Source organism: Halictus rubicundus, chromosome 16 (assembly GCF_050948215.1).
Source record: "Halictus rubicundus isolate RS-2024b chromosome 16, iyHalRubi1_principal, whole genome shotgun sequence".
Lineage (NCBI taxonomy): Eukaryota > Metazoa > Arthropoda > Insecta > Hymenoptera > Halictidae > Halictus > Halictus rubicundus.
The window spans coordinates 7,126,402-7,148,428 of NC_135164.1; the positions used below are offsets into that span (position 1 = coordinate 7,126,402).

The 22,027-nt window shown below is 38.2% G+C and overlaps 1 protein-coding gene across 5 annotated transcripts in view; it reads right to left on the reverse strand.

Annotated features, from left to right (window-relative positions):
* Positions 1–2,121: 2,121 nt before the first annotated feature.
* Mical (Molecule interacting with CasL) overlaps positions 2,122–22,027 on the reverse strand; it is a 61,343-nt gene continuing 41,437 nt past the window's right edge. Inside the window, exons 4-27 of one of the 5 annotated variants that reach the window (XM_076801679.1) lie at positions 21,393–21,751; positions 20,141–20,398; positions 19,828–20,030; positions 19,354–19,487; positions 19,031–19,278; positions 18,831–18,953; positions 18,038–18,271; positions 16,597–16,836; positions 15,797–15,938; positions 15,308–15,429; positions 15,034–15,237; positions 14,506–14,665; positions 14,273–14,436; positions 14,003–14,205; positions 13,657–13,838; positions 13,278–13,402; positions 6,045–9,608; positions 5,903–5,932; positions 5,075–5,219; positions 4,846–4,993; positions 4,673–4,782; positions 4,321–4,494; positions 4,108–4,222; positions 2,123–2,942 (exon numbers count right to left, since the gene is read on the reverse strand). In XM_076801679.1, the coding sequence (XP_076657794.1) occupies positions 2,846–2,942; positions 4,108–4,222; positions 4,321–4,494; positions 4,673–4,782; positions 4,846–4,993; positions 5,075–5,219; positions 5,903–5,932; positions 6,045–9,608; positions 13,278–13,402; positions 13,657–13,838; positions 14,003–14,205; positions 14,273–14,436; positions 14,506–14,665; positions 15,034–15,237; positions 15,308–15,429; positions 15,797–15,938; positions 16,597–16,836; positions 18,038–18,271; positions 18,831–18,953; positions 19,031–19,278; positions 19,354–19,487; positions 19,828–20,030; positions 20,141–20,398; positions 21,393–21,751 (7,484 nt within the window). In that variant the 3' untranslated portion in view covers positions 2,123–2,845. Of the gene's footprint in view, positions 2,943–4,107; positions 4,223–4,320; positions 4,495–4,672; positions 4,783–4,845; positions 4,994–5,074; positions 5,220–5,814; positions 5,933–6,044; positions 9,609–13,277; positions 13,403–13,656; positions 13,839–14,002; positions 14,206–14,272; positions 14,437–14,505; positions 14,666–15,033; positions 15,259–15,307; positions 15,430–15,796; positions 15,939–16,596; positions 16,837–18,037; positions 18,272–18,830; positions 18,954–19,030; positions 19,279–19,353; positions 19,488–19,827; positions 20,031–20,140; positions 20,399–21,392; positions 21,752–22,027 lie in introns of those variants that run through there. The other 4 variants (XM_076801678.1, XM_076801681.1, XM_076801680.1 and 1 more) reach the window with 4 other exon arrangements.

Below are 22,027 nucleotides of genomic sequence, written 5' to 3' on the forward strand. Positions count from 1 at the left end.
ATTAACGAATATCTTCATACTCGACATATCTCCTATTGCTCGATCTTGCGCTTTTGCGATTCTATCAACCGCGCGCTAAAAATATTCAAACGTCACGTGACAAATTCAAATTTAAATTCCGACCAAATACGTACATATATGTAGATATGTTTTGGAAATAAATTAACATATTTACACAACAATACATGTACATATATTATATATACAGTAAAGAGCAAAACTGATTACACACTATTTGGAACAGCATAACTTTTTTTAAATTAGTCCGAATAACTTTAGTGTTTTTGAGAAGTTAGAAGGATTAGTTTATTAGACGAGGTGTACAAAATTTGAATTGGTCGGAATCGCAAAAGAAATAGTAAAAGTTAGTTTTCTCAGCTTTCTTATCTGAGCCTGTATTGAAAATTTAAAAAATGTGTTCTATTGACTCGAATAAATTATATTCATGCTGAAAATTTCATGGATATTGGTTATACTTCGTTTACACATATTGCGTTTTCCAAGGTATTTTGGAACCTGAAAAAATCTCATAATATACCTCATTTTTCTTTTTTAATCATTATCATGCAAATATTCTGTTAAAATAGTAACAAAGGAAGTTTACTTTGTGGTTATAAAAAAATTTATTGGAAGAATTTTTTATAAAATTTCCATGATTTTTAAGAAGCCCAGTTTCAACCATAGAAATACACAGTGTAATTAAAGCCGAATGCAATTGTGCTTTAATAAATGTTACACAGTTTTTAATATTTCTTATTTATTCTTTTTTAAGAGACTAGCTTTATTTGTAAAAAATTACACAGTTTCATCAGGATTCACAAAAACTTAAAATGAACACATGAGCTCCCAGTTTACATTTCTTTTCGATTACATATGTTGCACAATTCCAGTTTCTAGGCACACGTGATTCCTAAAATGATAATACAGTTTCCCAAATATGGTTTAATATTGTATTTTAGTGTTTGGAGAAATTGGTTAATGAATTTACAATTATTAGGCACAATGTTCGATAAAATATTTTGATGGTATAGAAGTGATCATTAAATGAAGTAGAATTAAGCCATAATATATTATACGTACATTGTACACTTAATATCCAAAGTAAGACTAGTATCAAACTAGAAAATCTGGATACATTAAAAACAAAATTGTTATTAGTTTTAAATTTGTCATATTCCTCAATTTAACTTATGTATTCTTGATCGTGTGAGTTCTAAACGGTACCATGACATTCAGCATATATTAGTCTTTAATTCAAGTTGTTATTACCAGGCAACAATTCATGTTTGAAGATAATGCGCTTTAATTTTCTTCTGTCCTAAATATTTCATATTGCATATATTTTATCAGCATATCTATAACAGCATTATTATTACATGAAAATAGTTTTACATACTATGTTCATTTAAATTTTGACGATTAATCTAATGCTACATATTCTACTTGCACTTTGAAGTTTTGTTTAGCAACGCTTACAGGGAAATTTTTCTATCAATTGTATTTATTTATTTATTTAATAAGTATTATTATATCATTCTACGTCATTTAATTGCTCTAATGTCTAACTCCTGAGGCTAAAAAATTGGCAGCTTGCTTTCGATGTATGTAACTAACGATGTGAATTATTATGCATTTGTGTACGTGTAAATATGTATAAATTAAAGTACGTACAATTATACATATATATTTAAATAAATATTTATACGTTGAATAGAGCAAGGAAATCAGAGGCTCACTTCAAAATCTTATTCTGATTGTAAATATAAGTTCATTTTCCAATTGTGATTACATTTCATACAAAATTTTACACGTTTGTGGATTATTATTATCTCATAATTCTTCGTACATTTTGTTTACCAGTCTCTTTGTAAACATAAAAATAGATTTCTACATCTTATTGAATATACATATGATGCACGTGTGTATATGTAAACAATATTTACTATTATCACTTCTTTTGTAGTTACTCTGTTAAATTGCAAAATACAACATTTCATGTATACGATAATCGAGTTTATACAGGGTGGGCACTATAAACAGGCCACCTGAATAACTCGCTTGCTTTTGAAGATAGAAGAAAATGCATCAGACCAAACTTACTTGATACATGATGCATTTTCTTTTATCTTCAAAAGCAAGCGAGTCATTCACCCTGTATATGTGTATGTATAACGATTACATTTTGATTAATGTACACGAAAGGCAAAATGATCTTTTTCATGATAAATTATTTCACGATGATGGTCAATAATATTTCACGCTGACAAAATATATATGTATTCACAAGATATTTTTTAAAATCCGTATGTCACATTGTGTTTCTGTACAGATTGCACGATGCGCGTGCAATTATTTGCATTATGATTGTATAAATATTTCTAATTGTATTATTTGTGATTCGTCTTACCTTATGTTTTAAGCAATACGCAACGAAGTTCGTTTATTACACAATTCCACTTGTTTGGACAATTTAAAAATTGCACGGTTAATATGATACAAACTGTGTATACTGTGAATGAATGGTGGACTTTTACAAGAACATACGGTGCGTACGATTTTAAATAAAAGTATGATCTACATGATTTATAATGTGAATAATTTAAAAACAGAACATTTGGTCCGTGCTTATAAAAGTGTTGATATGATTCGTTTATATGCGCAAACAAGACTTATAAAGACTTCAATGTATATTTCAGTATGCATAAAAATTATTTGCAACTTAAGGTGCGATTGGTATAAGTTACTATCTGTTCCTTATTTACAGTATCGTTAATTCAATTAATTGTTAAAATTCATCAATGAAAATATAGAATGGAGTATATGTACAACATTAATGTGTTTCCTATTAAACCGAATACTTAGGACCACATTTTTTTATTGGCGTTAATCTGAGGCCTTTAGCCAACATTTGAGCTTCAAGGTCGCGATCTTCGTCTTGATACCTAAAAGAAAAGTATGTTTCTATTAACTGCTAAATCTTAAAACAAGATGCATTGGTAACACCTTTCATTTCGTGCAGATGATAAATCTCTGTTATTTATTAATGAACAAGCAAAAAAAAAACATTTAAATAATTTGTTATGCGACAAAATTTCTTATATCTTATTATCACAGTTAAATTAAGTGGGTCTACAGAAAAGTATACAATAGATTTCCATTCTTTTAAACAATGAAGTGTATACTATTAGCGATTGTGTATTTCTAAATACGTTTTCAAAAATGTGACATGTGTTTTTTAGGAATAATTACCATAAACACATAAAATAATATATTTTATTCCTCTTAGAGTATCCTTTAAAGGATAATTGAAAATTTAACAACAGTTACATCGCTATAATCTAATGATGCTATCAATATTTTCCAACTGTGTATACAACTAAAAAATAGTTTTTAGTACAATTAAAATATTATTATTCTTACATTGGCGTTACAATACAGCCATGTATACAAACACATCACTTTATCACGATGCAAAATTAAACACTTGTAACAGAAAATAAAAAAAAAATGTGTATAAAGGACTTTCATGCGTAGTTGGATCATGATCAAGGTTGAAACAATATAGAAAGAATTTATAAAAAATTCATGCTTTGTATACTTAACGCATTTCGTAATTCATGCTTTGTTTAATTATACTTTGTATATACCATGCATTGTAAACTTAACAGTGAGTAGATAACAGAAAGGAATTGTAAAAAAAAAACGCTAGTTTGTTCGTTAGTTTCAATAGGAAACACATTTACAACATATATTAAAAAGTAAATTGAAATTGTATTGCACTATGAATCAATTTAGAATTGATTAAAAAATATGATATTGATTGGAAATATTTGTTTGCATTTATGAAATGAAAATGCAATTTGTGTTAATCGATACGTTTTAACAAAACATCATAACCTGAAAAATGTTAGAGGCTCTTTGTAAAGATTAACAAACAATTCTATCACATTAGCAAAGAACATGTATGCAAATAAGATGACTAGTAATGTGAGCACAGAAGATGTATCTTTTGAGCCGTGAGAAAAGAATGAATTAGGTACGTGCGAGGAACAGGCAACTGTATGTGTAGGAGAGGGAATTAGTGTTTGGCATGTAGGTTTACACCACCTTCGTCGCTCTTCCTCTAAAAGGGCGATGAGCGAATCCCTCTTTGCGACTATTTCCAACATTTCTGTTAAAATTTCCCCTTCCTTTTTCACATCGTCGCTGGTTTTCTTGTCATCTGTGTAATTTTAAAACATTTCAATGTATGTTATGTTGTTTAAGATTTACAGCATTCACAACTATAAAAATAAAATAAGAAGAGAAGAAAATATTAACCATCGTCAGCTAAGCGTTCCCGTAGTTCTTGTTGTAGTCTGTCATGGCGATCTTCAAGCTGTACCTCCTGAGCCCGTACTAAAAGTTCTTTTTCATATCTACGCAGTTCAGTACGTTCCTTCATCAGGTCAAACCATTCTGTGAGCAAATCCGCTTCTTCTCGATCGGAACATTCTATGTAAAGCGTACATTTTATTTGAGCGTCTGTTTAAAAATATTAATTGATATCTAATAATTGGACATTAGTAGAATACACATGATTATGTACGTTAACGAATATTAATAGCATTTTTTCTATAAAAATTGGAATTTGTATAAAGATCCTCAGTCTACTAATAATGCCTGATTTTACCTCCTTCCCCGCGCAAAGCTTTCTCGACGCTGACCCCTCTGCTTTCCAGTTCCCTCTGTTTGACTTCTGTTTCTTCCAGTTTTCTTTGAATCTCTTGAGCCATTCGTAACCTATTAAGTATTCAGAATGTTTATTTATGTCGTATCACTGTTTAATCTTTACCAACTGCGTACCTTTTTAATTGTGCTTGTCTAGCGATTCGTTTTGTAGTCTTTGATTTTCGAGAAACACTATTACACGATCCTTCGGTTACTGTGGCCTTCAGCATGCATGATGCAGATACCGCTGTCGTTTTTGTGTCATCTTCTGATAAACTGTCGTCTGTTAAATATAATTTAGTATATATTATAATGTTCCTTTTACTGCCTGCAAATTAGAATGGTCAAAATTATAACTATTTACCTGATACATTTGTAGTAGGAATAGTATAGTTAAGTGGAGGTGGTGGAATTGGTGGTGGATTTTCGTTCAGGAAGTTCCTTGCGAGCATTCCTTCACATACACTTTTTGGTCTTGCATTAATCTTTGGCGGTGTGACCTTATCAAGCTGAAAAAAACAATTTACTGTAGTAGTACTTTTCAAAATACCTTTAGCGTACGTGTGAAATAAAACACATTGCTGAAATTATATATTGCTTTAACAATAAAATTATTCGATTAACATTGGAAATTGTAAAGAAACACATTGGAAAAACTGTGAAAACTTATAAAGAAACTGGAAGCTCAAATTTGTATAGTTAATGCAGTTATAAAACACATACATACACATACACATAATTTTTTAGGAACAATTACCAGATATCTGGCCCCCAAAAAGAAAGAAACAAATTTAATTTGTTACATTGTAAATACCTAGAAATTTGATGTTAAACAATGCTCGCTTATGATTGAAATTCAAAACTAATGTTAAATACATGTTTACAGAGGACACATCAACGAAATGAATAAATAAAACAATATAATACAAATACTATAATATACAATCGACAGCATGCTTTCTTTGGAGGGAAGGCTGTTACTACGAAAATTTTATATTTGTTTACTGGAAATGTAATTGAACAGAGCTTGTACGCCAAACAGTATGTTACCCCTTGAAAAAGCAGACGATAAAGTGCAGCAAAAGAAAAATAAAATCATAGTACCTGCACGGTATACAATAGCGAATACAAATAGTGGCATAAGAAAGCTAATACTGGAAAAATTAGTATCAATGACTTATGAGTTGCTTACATCAGACCCTTCCGAATACGATTTACATAACTGAAACATTTTAGAATCTAATTAGTAGAAGAAAATCAGAGACATGTATTTTTCGAATAGCAGAAGAGACTTCAAAAGTACAAAGTGAAAAGAAGACCGTGTAGATACATACTTTGCCTTTCGATTTAGTGGACAAGCGGAACATAGACAATTTGTCTTTCTGATTGGTCGGCGACTGAGAAGAGTCCTTTTTGAAGAAGAAATCTGACACTGCTTGAATGATACTCTTTCTTCGTTCTGGGTCCTTTGCCTTTTGCTTTTTATCTCGTTTCACGACTGCTACAGGATTATCAGGTTTCGGAGATTCACTGGCACGTAACAACTCGTCCATCGATTTTGCATTGGTAGCACATAGACCTTCAAAGTTTATTGCTTCTGTCACAGATTTCATGTTGTCCGTGCTTTTACTTGTCTGCAATTTCACAGCACTCTTTTGCGCTCCAGCACTGTAAAGTCTGGCTCGAGGTTCAACTTGCGTTTCCTCTTTACTTTTCTTCTCTTCCATAGAAAGCTGTCTTCGCGCCACTTTCATTCTTAATTCTTTGATCTTGTCTTCTGGGCTAAGACCTAGATCTTCGTCGCTCATCAACCTAGCTCTTTCCCTCGCGTCTTGCCTTGCTTTCTCAGCGGTTCTCTTCGCTTCCTCGTGCTTCAATCTGGGTGGAGCTATCGGCGTTTTGAATGCATTCTCTGCTTCGTGATGTAGTTTCGTTGTATCGTCCACTGATTGAACATCCTTTAGATTTTTCTCACTGTTTGTATCTTTTTCACTGTCCAATTTCCACAGAAGCTGTCGAGGTTCTCGAACTGTTGCCGTCTCCGACGATGATTTGTCTTCGGTAAAAGTGGTTGTTCGCAGTGGACTGTTCGTTGGTGTTCCTATCGAGGTAGGTACAAATTTACTAACCGGTGAACCGCCAGGTAGAGGCGGTTTTATGGGTGAAAGAGCAGGCGTAGAGTTGAATGAGGAAGCTCTGGCAGCCCTTCTTGCTTTCTTTTCCGCGGATTTCTGTTTGTGCGCTTCTAATTTGTCCATCAGTAAATCCTGTATCACGTTCTTTTGCTTGAACCTTTCTCTGGTTATTTCTTCTAATTTTCTAGAGGTAACCGGAGAATTAAAACTGTTGTTCACTACGGCTTCCTGACTCTTGATCTCTTCCGCTATCATTTCAGCTGTACGAGATTGTATAGAAGACTTTGAATTCTTCCTTTTCGATTTCCTGACGTCTATAGAGTCTTTCGCGTTGCTAAACTCTGCGATTCTGGACTGTAGACGCTTCACGTATTCCAAATAATCCGGATTGCTGGAATCTGCTACTGTTTTTGCTTGTTCTTCCTGATTCGACGGCCCTTGCGTCTGAATGTTTTGAGTTTGAGAATTTAAACTTGGAACTATCGATACTTGCGGATTAACTGGACTAGCAAGGATTGTAATTACTTCGCTGGTGGTAGTATCTTCGGCTGGTTCGACAATCAGCAGACTATCTTCTTCCATCGAAGGATACGTTTCTTTGTTCGTTGCTTCTGTAATGAGTTGATCTTGTTGGCCAGTTAATTTCGAGTCTACGGTTGTCTTAACTACATCCTCCGACTTATTTATCGTACTGTTCAGCTTGTTCATGACATCGTCCATGGTGACGGGGTTTATCTCTATGACATTTCTGTCGTTGTAGGCTTCCTCTTCCGAACAAGAGTCATTCTCCATTTCTAATTTTGCTATGGGAGCATCCGCTGTTAGTTTATCTTGAGAGCTTACGAGGACCGGAGTGCTTTTAATATTCACAAACTCAACGTATCCCCTGTTCTTGAGCATAACCATATTGGAAGCATCTTGTAGACTATCATCCAGTAACGAATCATTATCCGTATCCATGAAGTCTATATTCTCACCGTTCGCTAAAAGCTGAGAAGTATTGTTGACAGGTATACTTTGTTTCCTATCGATTTTAAAGGAATCCAAATCCATGTCTGTCAAGTCTTCCTCCTTGGCTATCGTGATCGAAGGATAATTTACTTTCGCGGAATTTGATAATGTTTTCCTAGTTGTGATAAATTCTGGATTGATGTTGAATTCTGTGTCTCGTAGATCATCCGAAGCTAAAACCTCTCCATCCCGAGCCCATTCCGAGAACTCGGTTTCAGTGAGCGCTGCCGTAGTCACATCATTTTCTTCGGAATCATCACATTTATTGGATATAGTAGATGCCACCGATATAGGACTACTGCAAGTGCTGAAGCCTTTCTTGCTATCATCTTGCAACTCCAACTGTTCAATCTCATTTTTTACTATTTCCAATTCAACAGATGTCTTGTTCGCACAAGTAATCGTGTCTAGAGCAATAGGATTCACGTTCTGGCTCAATTCCTTTTCTCTTAAGAGGGAGCATTCTATAGAGTCCGGTTCAAATGACTGACCGTCATCGAAGTCTTTGCACTTGTCGGCTTCTTCGTCCAACAGCAGATCTCCATCTGTGCTGTGAATTTGCAATCGTGGAGGGGACAGATTGATGGCGATCACCTGATGACTCTTTGCCTCTTCTTCTGCTTCGTCACTCGAAGACAAAGAATCACTGTCTATCTCCGAATCGCCAGTGCTAGCTGCATCTTTCGTTTCTTCTTTGTTTTTACTCCAGTTCACTTGGGGTACGATGATCGACGTCTCGTGCAGCGGACTACGTGGCCTGAAACCATTATTCTCTTCTGCATTCCCTGTAAAACTGGTCTCGATAACTTGCGAGTTCTTCACGTTCTCCAGTATTTCAGTACTTTTAACTTGACTAGGTACAACTTGTTCTCTTTGGAGTTCCTTCTCTGCTGCGCTCTTTGACTCGCTGCAGACAATATTGGGGGCAGTTTTTGACTTCAAAATGCTAGACTCTTTCACCAGGTCTGGCAACTGAGTTTTCGAGATTTCTGGCAAGATTGTTGCCTTGTAGATAGGGTTGTCGTTGTTTAGTAAATTCTGGGCCGAACGGTTCATCGTATACGGTCGTACAGGGGTAGACGAAAACATAGCTGTGGGCGATATTGGTGACAGTTGAGTATTGTTAGACCTTAGTTTGCTAGTTCCCTGTAAAAATGCTTGCATCGTCGGACTTGGTTCCGGTGCTGGGTTCAGGAGCTTTTGGTGTTGAGAAATGGCATCTGTCAGATTCCGTAATTGAGTATCTACATTCGATGCTGATCCAGATTTCATAACAGATCCACCGAAAGCCGATCCACCAAGCAAATACTTTTTCTTCAGCTCCAAAGACAACTTGGAAGCGATACACTCTGTCGAATGAGTTCGGTTCAACAAGTAATCCCCTTTTCTTGGATTTGTTAGTGGAACTCGGTTTGAGTTATTGGATCCCAATAAGTTCGAGTTACTTTCCTTCTTCTCAGGGTGAGAAGAATTTACGGGATTGTCCATCGTTTTTAGCTGCGATTTCAGATTTCCCTCCGTGGCCTGTTTCAAGTTCCCATTGATCGACGATATGACTTTGCTTTTCACTTGAACTCTCTTCGGTTCTACATAATTTCCTCTGGTCTTCCTGATGTAAGAGTCGTTGATTGTGATCTCTGGAATCTCGTGCTGAGTTGGTGTCGCCCCATCGTGCTCGAATTCAGAGTCCGTTGATATTTCTGTGGCTGAGTTCTCCTCGCTCTCCTCAGATGTGCCATCGTTTGAGGCAACCTGTAGAAAAATGTATCGTTTTCAGTAAATGAAAATAGTATCGCAGGGGTGTAAACGTTTTTGGGTGTTACAGCAAAACAGAAATGTATTTTTAGTAGATTAGTGAAAGACCAAGTAAAATGCTGGAGAACAGACTGCATTCTATCAGGGTTGCGTTCTGCGCATAAAATCTCTAACATTTAACACATTTTAGAACTTGACAAAACAGAGACAGTGTCAGATTAATAAATAAGTTGTGAGTTTAACATGAACGTATTAAAAAAAGTATATATGATGCTCCTGATTTATGATCACTCACGCTTCTTACTGCGATATGGATCGTGATGATAACTTTGTATTTCTTTCAAGATGACAGAGTGAGATTGTTTAATAAAGTATTGGCTGGTGGTAATTTCAGAATTAATACAAATTCGGTCAGTTACGTTACCAGTTTTAGCATGAACACTAAACAAAGCACAAACGATTAATCGGTTTGAGTCACTGTTAATTCAAAATTAGTTTGATAAATGTCACTCCATTTATATATAAAAATGCTTTACCTTTTCTTCAATGGCCCTGGGTACTTTTTTGTTTTTTTTTTTAAAGAAAATACATGTATCACCATCAGCCAACTATAAGTAATATCTAAGTTTACTTTATTAACGTATCTCACAGCATTTCTTTAAATTTAAATCATGAAACTGAAAAATACACTTTCGTAAAGTTATAACAATCGCGCTTATAGGTTTCTTCATCGTATTCGATGCAATCGTATACAGTATATAAATTAAAATATATGTATATATATGTATATGTATGTATATGTTACGACACTACGCATTTATCTTTTCTCGATCTACCATTCTTAGGAGGTACAGATCTTGTAGATTCACGCTGATCAGTATTAATTGATGGTGGAGACATTGTGGAATAAGAATATGTTTGTTCCATAGAACTATTTCCTAATGTATCTGGATTATAGCTTGTGCTGCTGCAATTGTCAATACACCCTTGTGCCTGACTCATACTATTTGTTTCTGCTTTGTGTTTATCGGTAGAAATATTTGGTTGAGCCAATCTTTCGTTTGATGCGGAGCAAGACGGATGCACATTGAAGACAGGTTTTTCCAAAGCAGGCGCAACATTAACATTTTTCTTCGCAGATCTTTTTCTTACAGGAACCTCGGGTGCAGATAATGCACTCGAAGAACTCAGATTTACTAGGGAACTGAATACGTGCGGTGTATGCTTCCTTTCTGGCTTTATCGGAGCTTCGTTCAACGAGTTCAATGAAGTTGCACTATTGCCTACGTTTATTTTATCCACCTTCCTCAAAGCTTCAACATTTTGCTCTATAACTTTAACTTTTGAAATTGGATCGTGCCTCGGTGAAAGGCTCGCTAGTTCGCAAGAAGATTGATAATTTTTATGTAATTCTTCAATTTCATTGGTAACATCTTTCTTTATGTTTAAGTTACTATCGCTGGCACGTAAATTATACTTGTTGTTAACATCCGTTATCTTCACACTGTTGAGCTGTGGGCTTAACGTTACTTGCGTTCTGTTGATTTCAATATTTTTATTAGATTCAGTTGTAGTATCTGGCTCATTTATGTCCAGTAGACTTTTTAAAATATTACTCTTACGCCGTGGTAGTAACGTCGGCTGTGTAACATTAGCGTCCATTTTATTATGAGGTTCAACGGACATATTTGTTTTATCTGGAAGCGACTTACTTTCTAAGATGTTACTGTTAACTCCAAGCGACGTAGTTTCTAAGATGTTAGTATTATGTTGTGGAATTGACACTTCTTTCTTCGAGTCGGTAGCAATCTGTTCCGAAGTCAAATTGTCAAGTTCTGGACACAACATTTTAATGCTTGGTTTCTCCATATGTAATTGCTTGTCCAGAATATTATTTGCAACATTCATATTTGCCACTTCCGGAGACTGCATTTGATATATATTTCTATCTACTTTATTTTCTGTAGTTCCAGGCAAGTCCCCTATTTTGTTTGCAACTTCTGTATTATCCTGGGAATCTATGTTTTCTAAATGCGACATTGTCGAGGGAACATTGGACTCAAACTTCATATCTTCAGCATCGATCGGAGGTATTTCTTCATTCTGCAATTCTATTTGGTTAAACTGTTTAGTGATAGAATCGATATCATTGTCATCAATGCTCATGCTGATATCACATTCATCTTCAGATTGTTTATGCTCACTCGAGTCCCCAGATCTTTCATCGTTGTCGCTTTTTGGTCTATTGGAAGTTTCAAGCATGGACTTCTGAAAATATTTCATTATGTCCTTCGCTTCAACTTTGTTAGACAATTTAGGTTTAATGTCTAACTCGACAACTTTCACATCGATTGTTTCCTCATTTGTATTTTTTACGCTTGACCTTTTCGTGCTATTTTTCTTAGTCTTTTTCTCAACCTTGTCAAAATATTTATCCATCTTTTGTTGAGCATTTTCTCTAGATAATGGTCGAAGTTCGCCAATAGGAATCTTGTTCTTCGCTTTTCTTTGTCGCAAGTCTCGCTTCAGCTTATCGAATGAACTATTTCCATCGGACTGAACCGGTTGGGCAGGAATTTCTTTAGGAACTCTTAATTTAGCGTCTTCGACGGACATTTGTTCCGACGGTTTCTCATTCGTTGGAGATGGAGAAGTAATCGTTACAATTGGGATTTGCTCGGGGCCCATTATGGACAGCTTCAGTTCACTATATTTTTTCTTCAACGTGTCGCTTTCCAATTCTTTTACATCATCCGATTCGAATTCTTCTGTAGTTTTTGCAAGAGCCTCGGATACGCATAATTCGTCGTACAACGTTTCGGCAGAGTTGTACAATTCAGACGAGGACGACGGCGACGATTCTCTACTGCGTTTTGAGAAGGAAGTTACCAGATCTGGAAGTTTCTCCGTGAAAGAGGCACCCTCTTCGGTACCAGGTTGCATTGCACTATCATAATTAGCCTGACTAAATGGAATAGCATCTGGAAGCATAATTCCTGCAAACTCTGTTTGCAGTTCAGTTTCTAATGTATTACTGGCGGCAGGAGTTGTAACATCTAAACCAGGGGTTACTGTATTATTTAATTCGTTATCGACAGAAGTTACTTTTCGGTGCGATTCGTTATCAATAAATTGTGGTTTACCTAAAGGTTCACTGTCAGAAATTATTGTATTATTTAAGTGACTGCTATCGTTATCGTTGTCGCTTATAATTGTTTGAGTTGAATTTAAATTTGAAGAAACTTTCTCTTCCACTAAATTTTCGTGTCCCAAGTGACCCTCTTCTGTATTATTGGAGATATTACTCTGATTAACAAATTGATCGAGAGAGATACCTGATTTAGTGGTGTTATCTATCACTGTATCTGGAGTTATATCAAGTGGGTGATCAAGAACGGGAATTACGCTTCCACATGCTTCACTCTCGTATACGTTTTCTATCTGTTGACCTGTATCTGCGGTGGGTACATCGGTTTTTAACGCTTCTGCATTCAATAAGTTTTGAACATTTTCTGTGCCAATAACGTTCTGATTAATTACAGTTTCACTATCGGTTGCACGCGTCTCTTGGGACGATATAGAGTCAGGAATTTGCACGGAAACGGATTCAGGGAGTACAAGTGACTCTTGAGCTATACTATCTACAGAATCTTGAGAAATTTTCACCTCCGTTTCCGAACCAGAATCCGTGTCGGAACTGCGAGTAGGATGCTTCAACCATACTTCTAGCCTTCTGAGTTCCCGAGCGCGCATGTCCTCTTCATCTTCTGTGGCCGTAGTACTCTCTTCATCTGTACCGGAAAGTAGGATTAGAAAGAGTTTTTGAATACTTTTCATTTTAATTTAAAAGCCTATACAGACCATATTCTTTGAAAATCTATTGCAACGATTTAGTTGAATTATTATTATATTATCTCGCTGATTTTTTGCGATAAGAAGTAGGCAAAATTGATACGCTCTTTCATATTTTGTCTTGAACCAAATATTTTCACTGTTTTACATTTTTCTACTATAAAACATATGCGAACACTCTGTACAATAGTACCTTCGTTTGTGTATTCATTGCTCGAGTCTTCGTACTCGTTGCTGCCTGTATCCGATTGTCCCATTGCAGCGTGTGGATGAGAATACCGTAACGTCCAATTCTTGGCAAGTTCGAGGGTTCCTTCGGTCGTCAAAGGTTGATCTATCGCTTCCTCGTATACTTCGTTGTCGTCTTCCGAGTCGCTATTAAATCAATATAAATAATTTGATAAGGATATTCAAGTGCCCGATGGTCGGGAGTCAGGTTCACGAACGTGCTCGAGAATCCCGAGTATTCAAGAATTTTCGAAATTTTCGAGAACCTATGTGCCAACCCAACATTTTCGGATCCTCTGGTCAAAACGTACCTCATATCCGAGATGTCGTCGCTGGAACCCATTTCCGCAGTGGATGCACCGAAATTTCTATCCGTCCATTCATCCTCGTCCATTTGACTTTGCGGTTCTTCGGCGTCCGATATGCCCGCCAAATTTTCGAATTCTATTCTCTCGGGTGTTTGACCACGATCGAGTAAATCGAGCCCAACGACGCCCTCCAAAGGCGTCTTCACCTGAATTTTTACAAAATTTTTTACTATCCGTTCTAATCCATTTACACGATTGAAGTTCGAGTTCTACCTTTTCGGGTGTTTTTACGTTCGCAGACGCGATAGGTATATTTTCCTTGTTCAACGAGGTAAGCCTCTTCTTTTCCACGCGAGCTTTTATCGTTCCTGAGAAACCGAAGTGTTGTGTACAATAGAATCGTCCGCCGTTTTTCTCTCTGTCGAACGTGTGATTTCCTAGAAATAGGAGAAGACAGATCAGCGTACTTGTTTAGAGTTATTCAATACTAAAGGGGGTCGACGAACCTATTCTTAATGAGGTAGAACAATATTCGCAACGAAAACAGCCTCTATGGAAGAATTTCCCTTCAGCGGTTAGTCTCTCCATCAAATAAACTCTCTTATTGCAGAAATGACACATCTCCGAACCTCCTTGAGCAGGCAACGTAATGGTAGGCTTAACGTTCTGTAAGAAACATATTAAATGGCGTAGTAATTGTTAATTCGAAATCTTCAATACAGTAACATTTTAGCCAGCACATACGCTTTACAGTGTATCATATAATTAAATGTTACGAAGATTACTCTAGTATCAATGCGATTAGTAGTTCGTGTATCAAGAGTTTAGTAAAACGTTTAGCTGTGGACAGTTTACGGTGACATGAAACATTGAAATACTTTACACGTGGGTCGTGTATACAGGTAGACGGGTACACAAAACTAGTTTCTCCAACTAGACGATACAGTACGAAATAAGAAACGAACGTGTACACGTTCGAACAGCTTGCTGACTAGATCTTCGAGTATTGAGAGATTCTGTAGTATCGTATTTACCGATTTCTGCACCTTGGGCTCCGCGTCCTGATTTTTATTCGAAAATTGTTCGGCCATAGCCGAGACTTTATTGTACCCGAGCACATTACCCTCTTTGATCTTCTTGTCTATATTCTTCAGGGTATTGTCAATATCAGCGTACTTACTATCTGACTCCTTCTGATCACGCCCCTTCTTCTCCATCTTGATTTGTCGAGCTAAAAACTGAATCAAGCATATACACATCTGAAAAGGCGTTGACTATCGTCGTTTGTTAATCTTTTTCTATGCCAACCTGTTCTCGACTCCATTTCGGCACCCGTTCTACTTTGTCGTGCCGGGCCGATCGGCCCATCTTACTCTCCTCGATTTTCTTTTCGATCTCCTTCACGTTCCAATCGGTTTTCTCGATCTTGCCTTTATTCAAATTTCCGAAACGTTTAGTCCAAGTGATCAATCGACAGGGCCCGCTCTAGCGGTTACGACGCCCCGGGCAAAAAAACAGATTGCCGCCCCTTTTTAGGCACTAAGCACCGCGCTGAACAAAATGACCTTTTTTTTTTTTAGCAAAATTGTCTGGCAAGGGTAGTCTGAAATTTTCTATGAATTGAATATTTAACACATCAATATTTTTCTCACACTTACAGCCAAAGCCAAAATGGCGCCCCTAAATTTTGGCGCCCCGGGCAAATGCCCGGGTTGTCCCCCCCCCCCCTAGAGCGGGCCCTGTCAATCGACGGGCTTTATCCCGTCAATCGGTAAGTGTTAATTAGCTAAGACAAACCAATTGCGCGTAGAAGATCCCTCGGTTTCTTCTCGGACGGTGCGGAACCCTTCAGTTTGTCCTCGATATTTTTTATTCTTCCGGAAAACTCTTCGTCTATGCTGTTTCTACGGTGTCCGGCGTGCATCTTGGGTTCCCTGTCCTAAAAGAAATTTACAATATAGGATGAATCGGACGCATACACACGGTACGAACAATTACGAATTCAACAAACTTGTAAAAGGAAGCGTACAAACAGAACATTAACGTTTCAAGTTTATGTTCCCCTCAATTAATAATTTCAATGTTAGTGTAATAGCGCGAAAAAGAAAAAAAAAACTATACAGAAGTAGTAGCCAGTTTAAAAGTGTACAAAATAGAGCTTTCGTAAAACTATGCAAAAATAGTAGTCCGATTATGAGAAGATATACAAAAATCGTTTACGGTGTATTATACTCTTTGTCAAACCGGTTAGTAGTATAATTTTGTAGCCGTCAACTTATTACAATATTATTGTATATCGATCGCATGCACGAAATTCTCGTATGTTGCATCTGTTGGTTTCCTCGTGTTGTATGTTGTTAGTGTTAAACAAGAAGAAGCGTACGCCTCTCTTTCGTTTCCATTGAATATTCGAATCCAATTAGTATGTAAATGAGCAGTACATGCCGAAATCATTCACATACAAGAATTATTACGCGATGATCCACCGTCGGACCGTCGGACTAATGATAATAGTTTTAATTCACAAAACTGTTTGTTAAGAGGAGCAAAACCGCATTATCTACACTCCGAAAAATCGTTCGGTGTCTCTGGCTTACTGGGTATAATATTTTCTGTTCAAGGTATTTCACTCTATCCTTGAAATCCGGCGCAGTTTGACGGTACAAGAATATCGAATAATCTTCGAACGGCTCGTCTTTCTCGCGTTTCGCGTTCGCCTGCAGCATCTGCACACTTTTGTAGAATTGCTGCGTCGCCATCTTTCGTAAATATTGCCGTCTTCGCATGCGATCTGCACGATTCATTTCGATATCGGCCAGTCTCTTCTGCCTTTCCTCCTTTAACGCGTGCGTCGCGAGAACGTGAGAAAAATATCGTCAGATTAATCTTTCGTTCCTGTCCACTTTCAACAGAGCTCGAAGTTTCGGCCTCCGAGGCAACTAGTTCTCAAAAATTCTCAAATTAATTGCAACACACCGTCTCGTATTCGGTGGTTCGGTTCTCTCTTTCTCAAACTCGCACAATCACATAAAAGGGTAAAATAAAAGGAAGACTCTGTCTTTCGCTTCTATCGTTTACACAAGAATGTTAAACATTACTTTGACTTTTACGATTTCTACTCTACTTTCTCAACAACTACTCAGAAACTCTACCGTAATCTATTTCAGCCTAATTTATTATTTCTTTCTTTCCATTTTCATCTATTTTCATCTTTTTAGTCAATAGGACAAATACGAAAGCTTGCGTAGCAAGTATATTACAACATAAATATAAAGAGACATGGATAGAAAAAGTTTTACAACATAACCGATACGTATTCGCAATGTTCCACTGTTACTTTCGTTGATCTATGCGAAGCGATTAGAATGCAATGAATTCCTTCTGCGCCATGGTTATGGTAAATCCAATAAATACGATTGACGATACGATTATCCCAGAATAAATAATTGGTTTAATCTTCTGCCAGCGTGACTATATAGAATATAAGCATTCGAAGTTTTGTGTAAGTGTATGTATGTGAAACGTTAGTGGTCGATTCTTCAACCCCTTATAAAATCGACGGTCTTCTGTTCATTTTTTAAATATTTTCTGTATACTTTCTTCCAAATAATTCTTTACGAGTATCCATCGCATAAGGGGTTGAATCTGCGAAACAACCCTTTGCCTCAAAATATCATTGATCCTATTTACAAAAATTCCAATAAGAAACGTCAAATATAGTAATCAAATTATTGGTAAGCGCAAAGGGTTGATCCTGAGTTTAACCCATCCGGTTATTTTCTATTCCTCTCATTAAACAACAAATTTTACACGTGTCTCAGTTCATTTTAACTTTCCAGTAGATTCAAATGATTTTCGGCCGAATGGGTTAAATGGAACAAGAACACTCTAACCTTTGATAGCCTGCTAACTAAAAGGTTTCAAAAAAAAAAAGATAAAACGTACGATTAAAAATATTGATAGATCAATACTTCGAACGACTTCGTTATCAGACGTACAATGTAAATAGAAAGAGAGACACGGAAGAGGAAAACTTACAACTGTCGCGCCCATCTTCTCCGTGCTGCGTCTCTTCCGAGAACGTCGACTGATAGTGTCCTTTTTGTCAGCGGGGTTCAAATTTTCGTTGTGTCTTGATCGCGAGTGTCTCGTTCTCGTTCCGCCATCCTCCCGTTCCCTACTAGCAATTCGTTCGAGCAACTGGACTTTTTGATCGGGCGTCATTTGGCTCAAATGTTTGCTGTGCGACGGTCTCTCCTCGTTTTCCGGTTCCTTCGGCAAATACGAAATGTTTCGTTAAAACGAACGTATTTACCATACGCCTGTTCAATAAGTTCCATAAGATCACAGTTCCATAATAGAGATTATTGATTCTTTAACTTTACTATTTCCCACGCGACATTCTACATCGTTACCACCGGCGAACTTCAACACTCTTCGCAACGACTCGAGTTTCTTTCGTATCCAGCTGTTCTCGGACCTCCGATCTCCTACGATTAGTTTTCTTTTCGACGATGCCCGTCGATTGTTATTATAATCTAGCGAATCGATCGTTGCTCGGGAACACGATCGGGAAACCGAGTTTGTCGATCGAGATTCGGATCGTTGTTCACAAACATTGTACGATCGAGAACAAGAGTTTTTATTCGACGAAGCATCAGGAATTTTAGAACAGGGACACGTTTTTCCGGGGTAATGATACTTCGCTGCTGAGGGTAAACGATGCTCTGTCCGCGACTTCGTGCGCGCCGGTGAACGCTATAAAATATTCTTTCCTTTCGGTAATACGTCTACCAAAATATGCCTACTTATATTTTGGCAATACACTTACGAATTTCGGATGTTTCACGTAAGGGATTTCACCGCGGAAGACGTCGTATATCTGTGTCAGATAGGAAAACATGGCGAGCTTGTCGGGGACGTCGCACTCAGCCATCTCTTCTCCGGTCATTATCTAAAACATTAATCGAGGAGTTCAAGAAAACTGAATTTGAATCTTCGAAGACAGTTGAATTGTTCGCGATAACTCACCGGCGGTATGCCCAATTCTTTCTCAAGAACGTCGAAGGCCAGTTGGTTATTCTTTTCCACGTCGTCCGGTTGCAAGCTGTGAAAATCGATCAGATTCGGACGGTATCTGTGGATGATTGCGCAAATGGCGAGACCGTTTTTGAACGAGGCGCCCATGTCTTGAATCTTCACCGAGTCGTACAGAGCTACCTGCTTTTGCAGCCAGCGGAGCAGCATGTCTGGATGGATCTGGGAATCTCCGTGGAGATCTGCACAAACGTAGCGTAACACGTTTTAATGAAGTATCTTTGCCATCATAACTGAATCAGATTCTTGAAACTCACCGCGGCGACGGCGTTTCTTAGGAATATCAATGTCAGATGGTACTGGAAGCTGCTTGGCGCTGTCGGGATCATCTGTATCGAGGAGACTTCGCACTTGCATCGGTGTTACAGAGGATACATTCAGATTTGGGTATCTTAAAGAGAATTCAGTTACTGTAGACAATCAGAAAATAAAATTGTCCGAAGCTAATAGTAAGGGACAAAAATAATTAGATCGGTGCACGTAAAATATCAGTTTTATTGATTGCCTCCTTCGATTACACACTTTTATTGAATAAAAGCTGCTAGAAGGAGAAACAGGTTCTCGGGAACGGGAATTTGGCAAGAAAGCAATCAATACTGTACACGCGTAGTCCCAGAAAATTTCAAGACTCTTTGAAACTTTTGCCCATGAAAACAAAATTTGCAAAGGTGTCCCCTGTATTTTATCTGTGTTCTAAGACTACGAGGTGTCTTCAAAGAACCGCGTTATACCTGGTGTGCGGGTCCAGAGTGTACGCAGCATAGTCTCTGTTCAAGTTCTCCGGGGTGGTCTGTCCGAGAAGTCTGTAGATCGATTCTCGTTCCCCGATCACTTCCAGGGGTGATATCGATGATCCCCATTGCTTGATCGCCCAGCAGGCGTCCAACGAGCTCAAAAATCCTCTCGCGCAACCGGAACCGGTCGGCCAGAACGGCTGCAATAGGTTTTCATTTAGTTTTCCGTACCTTATAAAAGAAAAATAAGTACCGGTCGCATGTGGCAGTTCTATTTAGGTAGCGTGCAATGAAACGCGATCGAACGAACCTCCAGCAGGCTGTCGCCGACAAGGATCATGAGCAATCTATGGCCGCGACGCTCCAAAACTCGACTAGCATTCTCCGCCGCGTACATAGACGTGAAATCGAACATAGCCACGTCTGGTTGCCCGTAATGATTCACTGCGAATTCCATGTCCATCATTTGGTATTCCGTCGAGAATTCCGCCGCCTCGCGAGCGTAAAGCATCAACGCCTCGCGATCCACGTTCTCTTTGGCAAGTAATTTGGCAGTGTCCGCGTGATCCTAACAATGTCGTGATATCGTTATTGCATGGAATACTGCTTCTCAAGCTATAAACGGCTTACCATTATCCTTCCGTTCTATTATTAGGTTGGGGAAAAAGAAATCCATTACTTTTACGTGAACTTCAAGACTTTATGTTTCGGATTGTCCGATTTGGCTCAAATATGCACCGTTTTGTTCTATAGTTTGTTGCCATTTTAAAGGTAGCTTCATAAAGCCTCTCTCATAGAAGTCTTGGGGCCCTATTGGCGAAAAACTCTAGTAATCGATTTTCACGATCTTCTCTTGATGCCTATTTCTTATCACTAAGGAAGTTCTGCGATGCAAGAGAAACATGGTAATCGCTTGCTGCCAGGTCTGGACTATATGGTGGATGCATCAAAACTTCCCAAAAATCGTGGTCATAGCGCGGTGAAGCAGCTGAAACGGTGGCCAAACCAGGACTAACGGCCAGGAAGGTTCTGCTGTGTATTTGGTGGGACTGGAAAGGAATCATTTATTATGAGTTGCTTCCATATGGCCAAACAATAAATTCGGATCTCTACTCTCAACAACTGGACCGTTTGAAGCTAGCGATTGACCAGAAACGGCCAGAATTGGCCAACAGGAGAGATGTTGTGTTCCATCAGGACAACGCCAGGCCGCACACGTCTATAGTGACTCGCCAGAAACTACGGGAGCTTGGTTGAGAAGTTTTGATGCATCTACCATATAGTCCGGACCTGGCACCAAGCGATTACCATGTTTCTCTTGCATTGCAAAACTTCCTTAGTGATAAGAAATTGGCATCAAGAGAAGATTTTCGCCAATAGGGACCAAGACTTCTATGAGAGGGGCTTTATGAAGCTACCTTTAAAATGCCAACAAATTATAGAACAATTGCGTATTTGACCCAAATCGGACAATCCGAAACACGTTAAATAGTCTTGAAGTTCACGTGAAAATGATGGATTTCTTTTTCCCCAGCCTAATGTAACGTTCGAAATGTAGATACCTGCAGAATAACTCCCTTGTCGATCAAACTGTGCTTCTTCGCGGTCATCACGAAGTAATGTGTGTCGTCCTTGTAGTACACGATATTCTCGAGATCGATACCAGTCTCCTGGTACAGTTCCTTGAAGAACTTCTGATTGAAGATGAAAGCCACACCGCTGATCTCTTCCACTCGAGCCTCCGCCTCGGTGCGTTTGTTTATAAAATTCGCCGTTATGGCGATCGCCAGTTTCCCTCGGAATTCTTTTCGCTTGAAACCTTCGAGCGTGTTCCTCTTACCGTCCGCGCCGATCAACACGTCGAACTCGTACTGGGAAACCGGGTGATCCGCGGGGGTTGTTTTCGCTCGCCAGCCGATTTCTGAAACGAGGATTCGCTGATGAACAAGTTCCCTGATGCATACAGCCAGGGGCGAAAAGATAGGACACCCGACGCTTCTTCTCGCTTCCGCGTGACATCGGAAGGGAACGTACATTTGTAGCGAATCGATTGTATTGCACACATAGCCGGAAATATCTTAACGTTATCGAAAATACCTGGGGAAACCTAGCGAGAGTATTATATCACAACGGTCGACAATTGATAACTCTTGACGAATTAGCCCTTAGCACTCGAATGGCGACTGTAAGGCGCCAC